Source organism: Marmota monax, unplaced genomic scaffold, assembly GCF_021218885.2.
Source record: "Marmota monax isolate L192 unplaced genomic scaffold, Marmota_monax_Labrador192_F-V1.1 WCK01_AAM20220418_F8-fsc00015, whole genome shotgun sequence".
NCBI classification, from domain to species: Eukaryota; Metazoa; Chordata; class Mammalia; order Rodentia; family Sciuridae; genus Marmota; species Marmota monax.
In genome coordinates this window covers 6,929,924-6,942,819 of record NW_026692194.1, presented here as the reverse complement: position 1 = coordinate 6,942,819, position 12,896 = coordinate 6,929,924, and the positions used below count along the sequence as shown (strand labels likewise).

Sequence of the window (12,896 nt, the reverse complement as noted above, 5' to 3'; positions counted from 1 at the left end):
CAATTTAGCGAGATTCTGCCTCAAAATAAAAAAATAAAAAGGACTGAGGAGGCCCCATGTGTGGCCCACACCTGTAATCCCAGTGGCTCAGGAGGCTGAGACAGGAGGATTGAGAATTCAAAGCCAGACTCAGCAAAAGCAAGGCACAAAGCAACAGTGAGACCCTGTCTCTAAATAAAATACAAAGTAGGGCTCAAGATGTGGTTCAGTGGTCAAGTGCCCCTGAGTTCAAACCCCAATAGCCCCCCCCCCCCAAAATTAAAAGGACTAAGGAGGTAGCTCAATGGTAAATCACCTCTGGGTTCAATCCCCAATACCCAAAAATAAATAAATTAATTAAAGATTAAAAATAAGCATATTATTTATAATGCTTATAAGCATTTAATCCTTGTCAACACATTTTTTAAAGTTCGTAGGTAATGAAGCAAGACTTTAATGCATGTATATCTGGCTATAAAATGCTGCAACCACTATATTCTTGTTGGGCATTTTGAGATAAAGCAAAAAAAAAAAAATAGTAATGTGATGAAAACCTATGAACTACTGTCTATACTATACATATCACAATTTCCTTTATAATTTAACTACCAACCACATGCTCTGGGTTAAAAAGTCCTAAAATAGGGATTAAGAATATACACCTAGGGGACTGTAGTTCATTTGTACAGCTCTTACCTAGCACATGTGAGACAATGGGTTTAATCCTTTGCACCACATAAAAATAATAAAAGTATTCTGTCCATCTACCACTAAACAAAATGTTTTAAAAAGAATACACATCTAGGGCTGGGAATGTGGCTCAAGCGGTAACGCACTCGCCTGGCACACATGCGGCCCGGGTTTGATCCTCAGCACCCATACAAACAAAGATGTTGTGTCCGCCGATAACTAAAAAATAAATATTAAAAATTCTCTCTCTCTCTCTCTCTCTCTAAAGAATACACATCTAGGAAAAAGTGGAATGGGAATAGCAAAATATAACTCCCAATTCAGCTCCACCAACAACTGTTGCTAAAACTCTAGGAAATCGATTTGTCTGAATTTCACTATAACCAGTGGCATACTCACAGATTCTGAAATCAGAAGTGTGGGTTTTTCTTAGTATAACATATTGCCATTGGGCTGTAGTTATAATTCAAAATTATGACTCAAGTACATTTCTCAGTAAATCACTTTTGATTATTAATTTTAAGTCATTAACATATTAGTATCATGAAATATTCATTCATTTGTTCAACTTATATTGAAAGGAATAGCAACCACTGCTGAACTTAGTCAAAAGAAATATATGGTTCATATTCAGAAAAAATATTCCAATAAGGAGAGATACCACTTTTAAATAATTAAAACATACAAATTTTCCTGGAACAAATATATCTACCAAAATTACTGATAGAGTGAAAGTTTTGGGTTTTTTTGTTTTTGTTTAAAAAAGGGGAATACTGGCCGGGCACAGTGGCACACATCTATAATCCCAGTGGCTAGGGAGGCTGAGGCAGGAGGATCTCGAGTTCAAAGCCAGTCTTTGCAACTCAGCAAGGTCCTAGGCAACTCAGTGATAGCCTATCTCTAATAAAATATAAAAGAGTGGGAATGTGTCTCAACTGATGTTTCACATTAAACTACTCTGCTAAACTCATTAATAACCTTGACTATGTCTAACAACATTCATTATGTATCAATGTATTTAATATGTTCATTGATCACTGCACACAATGCTTTAAACATTCTTACCCATAAAAAATTTTAAGGACAAGTTTAAACTGTATAGGCACAAAAATGAAAACTTCATTATTGGGGTAGGGATGTAGCTCACCAGAAGAGCACTCGCCTAACATATGCAAGACCCTGAGTATGAATCTCAGCATTCCAAAAAAGAGTATTAGTCATGACCACTAAGAAATCACACTGAGGGCTGGGGTTGTAGCCCAGTAGTAGTGCACTTGCCTAGCATGTGTGATACAGTAGGTTCAATCCTCAGCGCCACATAAAAATAAATAAAATAAAGGTATTGTGTCCATCTATAACTAAAAAGGAAAATATTTAAATTTAAAAAAAAAATCACACTAAGGGACAGGAATTTGAAACCCTTTTTATAACCATTGGTTATATTAATCACCATGGTTTGCTGATCCTATATTCTCAATATATACATTATTTAGAAATCAGCTTGTGGCTGCTTTCAATAACGCCAGTAAGTTGGGAAGCTGAGACAAGAGGATCACAAGTTCAACGCCAGCCTTAGCAAATCAGTGAGACCCTAAGCAACATAGCATAATCCTGTCTCAAAAAATAAAAAAGGGCTGGGGATGTGCTCAGAAATTGAACCCTAGTTTCAATTTCAGTTACAAGAAAGAATGAAACCAGCCTGGGATTAGAGGTTTGCACCACTGCACCTGGATATATTTTATTTTTGAGACAGGGTCTCCGCTACATTGCCAAGGCTGGTCTCCAATTTGGGATCCTCTTGTCACAGCCTCCCCACGTAGCTGGAATTTCAGGCATGTGCCAGCATGGCTTGCACATATTCTTTAAAAGAATTAAGCTTGTTACAAGCCTTTAGCTGTGTCATAAAAATTTTCTCTCAAAATAGTTATTTTTCAAAATGTTAGTCACTCCCATATTCCTAAAAAATGAAGATGAGGTCAAAAAAATCATTTATTATGTTCATGTTTTTAAAACGAAAGCATGACCAGCCCTATGAGTAAGGAGAAGAAAAGGAGATTTAACAAATACCGATAAGATGTCACAATGCTACAGGTATCCAATCTAGCAGGGCACACAGCACCTTACTGTAATCCCAGTGACTCAGGAATCCAAGGCCAAAATATCCCAAATTCAAGGTCAGCCCCAGAAATTTACCAAAACCTTGTCTCAAAATAAAAAATTTTTAAAAATTCAGGGCTGGGGATACAGCTCAGTTGGTAGAGTGCTTACCTTGCATGCACAAGGTCCTGGGTTCAATTCCCAGCACACACACACAAAATTAAGTAAAAAAAAAAAAAAAAAAGGGACTGCAGATGTGGTTCAGGTAGAATGCTTCTGGGTTCAATTCCCAGTATTGCAAAAAAATAATAGAGTTATCCAATCCAATAAATCCCTAAAAGAAAATTTGATGACACATAATGGCAATTTAAAATACAACTCGAAAAGTGTTTCTTCAAAATATCTAAAGACACATACCTCTGTGTCCAGGAATTGATATAAGCAAATATTTTGAGAGTATGTTCCTTTCTGAGCTGCAGTCCATCACCACCTTCTATATCAGATACTAAAACAAAGAAGAAAAAAAAGTTAATTATGAAATGATAAACCAATCTTAAAGCCAATACTTCAAAAGTAAAGCTTAAATTTACAAAAGCAAAAATATTTCAATTAATTCTTTTGCTTTCAACTAAGAAAATAAATCTTAATTACTGACTAATTTAAGCTTAAGAACAGATTTTTAACAGATGCAACTAAAGGAAAGGGGAATACTTTGCCAGTTATTCTAGTTATTATCTATCAACTCAAAACCCACCCTTCTGTTCTATGCTTTATGATGCTGGGATTGGGACCCTGCAAACTACATTTTTCATTTCCAGCTATCTTCCTGTTAAGATCTTCATCCAGTGCCTATGAAGAACTAAAAGAGTAGAAGGCAGCAGCACCCACTCTAGCCTCCAGCTTTTCTTAGCATTCCAAGAAACAATCTCTTGGTACCCTTCTAGGAGGTACCAGAGGTAGTCAAACAGAATGCCTTCCTTTAAGTCACTAGATTCTGACAACTTTCTTTGGCCTTTGTTCAGACAGTCTTAAGAAAAAAATTAGCTGCTTCCTGCAGTCTCTGTATTTCTACATGGTTCCCTCTTCCTTTGCCCTTTAAACATCCAACATCTGTGTAATTCACTCGCTTTATTAAACTCCTTTTTCAATTTTCTAACTGGACCTTGACTGACACATTACCAATTCATATAGAATATGTACTACTATAAAAAAGAATCTAAAGTAAAACTGAGAAAAGAAACTGCATTTAAAAAAATGCATTTTGAGAGCCAGGCGCAATGCCTATAATACCAAGGGCTCAGGAGTCTGACACAGGAGGATCACGAGTTCAAAGGCAGCCTCAGCAACAGCGAGGTGCTAAGCAACTCAGTGAGACCTTGTCTCTAAATAAAATACAAAATAGGGTTGGGGATATGGCTTAGTGGTCCAGTGCCCCTGAGTTCAATCCCTTGTACAAAAAAAAAAAAAATTGCATTTTGGGGCTAGAGTTGTGGCTCAGTGGTAGAGCGCAGTACTGGCTAGCACCTGTGAGGCTTTGATCATCAGCACCACGTAAAAATAAATAAAGGTAGAGCTGCGGTTGTGGCTCAGTGGTAACGCACTTGCCTAGCATGCATGAGGCACTGGGTTCGATTCTCAGCACCACATACAAATAAATAAAATAAAGGTCCATCAACAACTAAAAAATATATACATATTTTTTAAAAAATAAAGGTATTGTGTCCACCTAAAACTTAAAAAAAAAATTGAACACATTCTGGCTAAAAATGCTGCAGATTGTAAAATATTTGTTAATAAAAGGTCAGCAATTTCTCTAAAGGGCCAGAAAGTAAATATTTTGGCTTTTGTAGGTCTGAAGATATCAGTCACAACGGTGTAACTCTTCTACTGTATCATGAAAGAGACAGTATGTAAATAAGTGAGCATGGACAATATTACAAGAAACAAGTAGTGGCCAGGTTATATAGTTCACCAACTCCTTGCTAGACAAATAAAAGCCAAGATTACAGAACACATGGCATTTAAATCTTCACTATGTCTGGATATAATCACTTATACATTCATTTATATTTGTTGAGCACTGTGTTAATTACTAGATACATGATGGTGAATAAAACATCCCCATCTCATAGAACTTAATCCAGTGATGAAGAGGAAGAAAACAAGAAGTAAATAGATAAAAACATACATACATACGTATTGTTTCAAGAAGAAACCAAGTAGGATGTTGTGCAGCAATTAATACAGGATAAGCCATGGAATGGGGAAGTCAAGAGTACTCTGAAGAGGTGATTTTTAAGCAAATATTGAAAACTTAAGGAGTCATATATTTAAGAAAAAAAAGAAAGCATCCTAGGTAAAGAAGTTCACAGTTAAAAAGAAACTCCTGGATATGTGAAAAGAGATCCTATAATTATCACTGGATGGGGGAACAAGGATGAGGACAACTAAACATGTATATGATTTCAGTGAAGAGTAAAAGTTTTACTCATTCAGAACAGTTTTAAATTTGTCAAGCTTCCAGAGGAATTCTCATAAATGCAGAACACACACACACACACACTCTTAGCAATAATTACAGGAAATGAAACAGTACAAGTGAAGATATACAGTAATTACACAAAACTACCTGGCTCAGCAGTGAACAATATTTATAACATCCTAATACATAACTATACTGATTTGGAAAAAATTAGAAGGGTGTGTCAATGACAAAAGAGCTAATCTACATCCATAGCAAAGTCAACAGACCAACAAGAGAGGTAGAGGGGGTCAAATGTCAAAATATATATCAAGAAATAATGGGCTGGGGAAGTGGCTCAAGCGGTAGAGCGCTCGCCTGGCATGCGTGCGGCCCAGGTTCGATTCTCAGCACCACATACAAACAAAGATGTTGTGTCCACCGAAAACTAAAAAATAAATATTAAAAAATTCTCTCTCTCTCTTTAAAGAAAGAAAGAAAGAAAGAAAATACCCAGGTGCAGTGGTACACACCTGTAATCCCAGCGGCTCAGGAAGCTGAGACAGGAGGATCACGAATTAAAAAACAGCCTTAGCAATGGCGAGGCACTAAGCAACTCAGTGAGACCCTCCCAGTCTCTAAATAAAATACAAAATATGGGGGCTGGGGCTTGGGCTCAGTGGTAGAGTGCTTGCCTAGCACGTGTAAGGCATTGAGTCTGATTTTCAGTACCACATAAAAATAAACAAATAAAATAAAGGTATTGTATCCATCTACAACTAAAAATATATATTAAAAAAAAAAATACAAGGCTTGGGTTGAGGCTCAGCGGTAGAGCGCTTGCCTAGCATGCGTGAGGCACTGGGTTCAACCCTCAGCACCACATAAAATAAAGATATTGTGTCCACCTATGATAAAAAAAAATCCAAAATAAGGCTGGGGATGTAGCTCAGTGGTCAAATGCCCCTGAGTTCAATCCCCAGTACCAAAATAAGAAATAAACTGGGCATGATGGCGCTCACCAGGCGATGTCAGAGCCTGAGGCAGGAGAATCACAACTTTAAGACCAGCCTCAGCAATTTAGCAAGGCCCTAACTAAGCATGTTAGCAAGACTGTCTGGTACCAAAAAAAAAAAAAAAAGAAAAAGAAAAAGGTGGGAGGGGCTCAGCAGTAGAGCAAGTGCCTTGCATAAGGCTCTGGGTTCCACGCCTAGCACCATGAAGAGAAAAAGTACACGCAATACAATATTGTATATACTGAGGCCGGTAAAAGCTGGGAAGCAAAATCAGGTAAAACAGAAAGTAATCACCTTTAGGAGAAAAAAACTGGAGCTGCAGCAATAGCTGTTGACAAGGCTCGCACACAGTACAAGTGAAGATATATAGTAATTACACTATTTAACTATTTAAACAATACACATAGGTGTATACTAGTTAATTTTTTAAACAATACACATTATTATATAAAAACTAATGCAAAACACAAAAGACATATAGCCTGTTATTCAAGTATTGGTGGGGGAGTGTTTGTAATGCTGGAGATTGTACCAAGGGATGCTTTACCACTTAATTTATTTTTTGAGCCCAGATCTTGCTAAATTGCCCAAGCTGGCCTTGAACTTGAGATCCTCTGCCTCAGTTTCCAAATCATTGGGATTACAGGCATAACCACTGTGCCCAACTCAAAAAGTTATTTCTTATAAACAAAATTCAAACTACAACTATTCAAGGACTAAGATTTAAGGCATTTAAAATATCAAACCAGCTGGGTACAGTGATGCACATCTGTAAACCCAGCAACTCAGGAAGCTGAGGCAGGAGAATTTCGAGTTCCTGGGCAACTTAGGGAAACCCTGTTTAAAAATAAAAAATTTTAAAAGTGCGGATAGGGAGGCTGAGGCAGGAGGATCACAAGCTCAAAGCCAGTCTCAGCAACTCAGAAAGGCCCTAAAGCAACTTAGCTAGACACTATCTCTAAATAAAATATTAAAAAGGCTGGGGATGTGGCTCAGTGGTTAAGTGCCCCTGGGTTCAATCACCAGGAGCGCCAAAGGTGGGGAGGTGGGGAGGTGGGCAGGTAGGGGAGTGGGGAGGGTGGGGAGAAGTCAGTCGCTCAGTGGTTAAGTTTCCCTAAGTTTGATCCCTAGTGCGGGGGTAAGAAGAAGTCAAGCCATTTGTACCCAGGTAGTTCACAGAATATACTTTAAGTCAAAACTGTAACTGGAGAGAGGACTTAAAAAAAAAAAAAAAATAGAGTCTTATTTTAAAATGATTTTAGTACAGTGATAAAGAACTTAGGCTGACATGAATGAGATTAAAAATAGTATCCATAAGAGGTAAATGGAGCCAGGTGCAGTGGCACATGCCTATAATCCCAGCGACTTAGAGGCTGAGGCAGGAGGATAGTTCAAAGCCAGCCTTAGCAACTTAGCAAGGTGCTAGGCAACTCACCAAAACCCTCTCTCTAAATAAAATATTTAAGGGGCTGGAGATGTGGCTCAAGCGGTAACGTGCTCGCCTGGCATGCGTGCGGCCTGGGTTCGATCCTCAGCACCACATACCAAAAAAACAAAGATGTTGTATCTGCCGAAAACTAAAAAATAAATATTAAAATTCTCTCTCTCTCTCTCTCTCTCTCTCTCTCCCCCCCCTCACTCTCTCTTTAAAATAAATAAATAAATAAATAAAAATATTCTTCCTTTAAAAAAATAAATAATTAAAATATTTTAAAAAGGGCAGGGGATGTGGCTCAGTGGTAAAGCAACCCTAGGTTCAATCCTGGTACCAAAAAAAAAAAGGTAAATGGATACTTTGGTTAACAAACTGAACCTCTGTGTATCAAAAGATCTAAGACAGACTGAACCTTTGGAAGATGGGGACTATTTAGTAATTTTCCACTTTATGATGATGCAAAAACAATACATGGTCAATAGAAATCATACCATTACATTCAGTAGGGTTAAACATTATATATGTTTAAACCTTAAATATGTTTTCAATTTATAATATCTTCAACTAATGATGGGTTTATCAGAAAATGATAAATCAAAGAGCAATGTAGTATTCAATTTCAAAAGATGAATGAAAAAGGTAAAGTTTCCTACGAATACAGACAGTAAATTGTTAACTTTTAACACATGCACAAATGTTATGGACTCATATACAAGTACAGTACAAATACACTATAACGATGCACACCGGCATCAACAAAGGTTACCTCAACAGGAAATGGATAAAGCTAAAAGATGAGAATGTGCTTTTAGAATTTCTATTCTTTCTAGAAGCTGGTAGAGCGTATGTGAGGCTCTGTTCGATCCCCAATATGGGGGGAGGGAATAGTTAGATACCCCTTCATTTCCTCCATACACATACATACACCCACACATATAATCCCTAAAAGGACTATTCCTTTTCATGTGTCTATGGGTTTTGTTTTGTTTGGGGGGCGAGGGTGCTGGGGATTGAACCCAGGGCCTTGTGCGTGTGAGGCAAGAACTCTACCAACTGCACTATATCCCCAGCCCTTCTAGAGATTTTTGAACTTCACAAAGATCTAGTCTTTGAAAAATCATGCAACTGAAAGTCAGAAGTATCACACTGAAAAGATGTAAATGACTCTGTATAGACATTTCTTACTATAATGTCATATAAGCATTCCTGAGAAGGCTGTTTTTCAAAATCTTTCATGAAAGAATAATGAAGCAAACAATAAAGCACAGTTAAAATCAACATACTTAAAACCTATGAAACTTTATACCTAGAGCACTAACAAAATCAATAATAATACTGAGGGAGCTGGGGTGATGTCTCAGTGATAGAGCACTTGCCTAGCATGCGTTAGGCGCTGGGTTCTATCCTCAGCACGATATAAAAACTAAACAAAGACACTGTGTCAATCTATAACTAAAAATTTTTTAAAAGTCATAGTACTGAGAAGTACTAACAGAGGTAAATCTATTGGCACTTTCAACCTGTAAACCATAAGGTTCATGCTTCTTCTTTTAATATGAAGATGCTTGAGGACCATCAGTTCTAATTAGGTTATTTCCCAATATAAAAACCGGATACAACCACTCTCATGAACCCAACATTTTAAAATCATTTCCCTATTTTCAACTTCCACCTATAGCTTTACACAATAGAAAACATGGGCCCTTGAATCCATTAAACAGATCATAATATACATAACAAGATATTTCTGAAAGATGTTTCTGAAAACAGCTTTTTTATTCTTTCTTTATATACTGCTAGGGTCTTCTCTTGAATCCCAAGAACGCTTGCCTGAAGCACCATAAAATATTCATGTATTGAGGGGAAATCCCTATGAACCAATGAGGTGTTCCATTCTACCAATATTTTCCTTCTATTTACCAATTACATTTAAAATTTATGTTTTAAAAAAAAAAAAACTTTTTTTAAAAATCAAACTATACTTAATGGTGAGACTTAACAGTATTCTTCCTATATTCAGCTTCAGAATGCTGGCAGCACAAGTAGGAGATTCAAGATTTTCTTGGCTAGCAAGAGAAGGAAAACGCATAAGACAACCAAGCATATGCCAAACAAAGCATCATAAGGTAACAGCACGAACCAAGATGAGGCTTTTGGGACCTGGGTCATATCAGAGGTCCTGAAAGCAAAAGATATTACCAACCATCAGGGAGAACTCTCTTAACAAAACGTAGCAACCAGGACAGGGTAAGAAATAGTAGGGGGATAAGGTGAATTGTCAACAAGGAAAAAAGAAGGGACCATAATACACAATGCCAGTTTTCCATCCCAGCAATAACAGTGCCTTAAAACAATGAACAAAGTAGCTACAACCATCATAACCTTCTCTAATACAAAACCAAAGGGCACACGTTCTCAAAAACTTATGTGTGGTCAGACAACCATCTTCATCAGGACACCTGGCACTCTAACTAATGTAAGTTTTCTATTGTTTATTTACATTCACCAGAAAACCAAAAAGTAAGAGAAGGATGTCTTGTAAGAACCAGACAAACTAGCATTCTCCAGAATCACACCTAATATCATACTCTATGGTGAAAGACAGCCCTTTCCTCAAAGATAAGGAACAGAAAAGGTCAGTTAACATGACTTCTGTTTAACATAGTAATGTTAAGTTCTAGTAAGAGCAGTTAAACAAGAAAAAGAAACTGGAAAGGAAAAAAGTAAAATTATCTATGTCCACATATAACATGAACACCACAGAAAACCCCAAGGAACCCACAAAAAGAATAAATAAATTCAACAATGCTGCGGGATACAGAAATCAACCCACAAAATTGGGTGCATTTCTATATACCAACAATGAACAATTTGTAGAAAAATCAAGGAAACAATTCCATTTGCAATAGCATGGAAAATAATAAAAGGCTAGGAATAAACTTAACCAAGCAGTTAAGAGGGCACACGTTCTCAAAAACTTATGTGTGGTCAGACAATCATCTTCATCAGGACATCTGGCACTCTAACTAATGTAAGTTAGTTGAAAATGATAAAATGTTGCTGAAAGAAAATGAAAATGAATAGAAAAAAAATCCCATAATCCTGATTGAGAGACTAAATACTATTTTAAGCATCAACAATAGGCCAGTGGGCAGGACAGAGAAGCCACACGGAGATGGAATCACAGCCAGAGTATTATCAAGAGCAAAGATTCAGAGAACTAAGAGAAACAGACAGATATAATGTTATAACTATATAACTACTGCATAAGGGAATAGGAAGGTAAGGGCTACGGTTGTGGCTTAGTGGTAGAGTGCTTGCTTAGTACGTGTGAGGCACTGGGTTCAATCCTCAGCACCACATAAAACAAATAAAGTCCTTTGACAAACTAAAAAAAAATTGAAAAAACTAAAAAAACATATAAAGGTATTGTGTCCATCTACAACTAAAGAAAAAAAAGGTAAGATAAAGAGGGCTTAGGGTAGTAGAATATATGCTTAGCATACAGGATGCCCTAGGTTCAATTCCCAACACCAACCCCCTCCACACACACACACAGCTGTTAAAAAAGTTAATAAAACCAAAAGCAAACTATATAATCCTAGCGACTTGGGAGACTGTAACATAAGGATCATAAATTCAAGGCTAGGCTTAGCAGCTTTGAGACCCTAAGCAACTTAGAAGACCCTATCTCAAAATAAAAAGAGCTGAAGATGTGGCTCAGTGGTTAGGTGCCCCAAGTTTAATGTTCAATCACTGGTACAAAAACAGGGGTGGTGGTGCTGGGAATATAGCTCAGTTGATAGAGTGTTTGCTTTGCATGCACAAGCCCTGGGTTCAATCCCCAGCACATACAAAAAAAGGAAATTAATAAAACTGGACTACTGGTATAGCTCAGTGTTAGAGCACTTGCAAAGCATGTGCCAGGCCCTGAGTTCTAGCTCCATAAGGCAAAAAAAAATAAAATAAAATAAAAAGTTAATAAAACTAAGGCTTGATTCATGAAACAATACAGTATGCAGAAAAATCCTAAAATTACCATAAACCCTAAATATTTTAAAATGTGTTGTATGTGGTGGTAAAGTATAAATGACCCACTACTAAACCTGGAATTAAAACATACTTAAAAGACTAGCCAAAGAACTAACAAATACAAGTCAACAAACAAAGGTATCATTTAGTTATGAATTTAGATGAACTATTATCAGAAAAAGCGTAAGTCTTAACACTTTTTGTGTTTTTTTGTCATATTTGAAATTTGTCAAAACAAAGTTTTACTAAAAGTCTACAGAGTAACGATAATTAAAAAAATCAAAGGCAGACTTATGATCTTATGAATAGAACTTTGAAATGTTAAGATATGTACCCTTGTGGAACTTGACACCTCAAAGGGAAGGGTGAAATAAAATTTAACAAATACATAAAGTTTACTACAAAAGCCATGAGTGGAAAAGGAAAAGAAAGAAAAGAGTGTAGGTAGAGCACATGCTTACCCATGCACAAGGCCCTGGATTCAATACCCAGCAATAATAACATAAAAAAGAAAGAAAAGAAAGGGCAAAAGGCAAGAAGAAAAATAGTAAATAAAGAAGGAAATAAATATGTAGCCAAAGTAAAAAATTTAACAAAAAATTAACAAAATAAAATACTAGTTTGAGGACAATGTGGAAGACGGCAGTAATAAAGACCGGTGTTCTTAAAGTGTTCTAAATTGATAACATTTAGTCATACAAAAATGTTAAAGTATTAACAAAAGCAAATTTCAAAGACATGAAAAATTAGTACAAATCTTTTGCAACAGAGTAATCTAAAATGACAAGAGATTAGAATGAAAAAACAAAAATCGTAGAAAATGGGCAGAAAATGAACAAAAAGTTATACAAGGCCCAAACATACCATGAAATATTATTTCTCTCGAACCTAGTTGGCAAAACATTTAAAATATCTAGAGTTGGCAAACATCAAGAAAAAAAGTGAAGCTAATTTGCTAGTACCTATCAATACAAATACACTGATCCTCTTATTGTTTAAGCATCTTTTTCCTACAGATGTTCTGTCATATGAAATAACATTAATGGATATTCAACACATTATTTATAAAAACAGGACACTGGAATTTAATCTTAATAGCTATCAACAGAAAGCAAGTAAAATATATATCCTAACAACGGAAAAAAATGCATCAGATACGAAAAAAAGGATGCTCATTACAAACTGG

At 36.4% G+C, this 12,896-nt stretch overlaps 1 protein-coding gene across 5 annotated transcripts in view; it reads right to left on the bottom strand.

Annotated features, from left to right (window-relative positions):
• Nucleotides 1–12,896, bottom strand: part of Usp34 (ubiquitin specific peptidase 34) — a 219,644-nt gene that overhangs the window by 186,186 nt on the left and 20,562 nt on the right. For 4 of the 5 annotated variants that reach the window (XM_046423315.2, XM_046423320.2, XM_058572885.1 and 1 more), the window contains exon 2: nt 3,184–3,271. In XM_046423315.2, coding sequence (XP_046279271.1) covers nt 3,184–3,271 — 88 coding nt within the window. Of the gene's footprint in view, nt 1–3,183; nt 3,272–12,896 lie in introns of those variants that run through there. The other variant, XM_058572884.1, reaches the window with a different exon arrangement.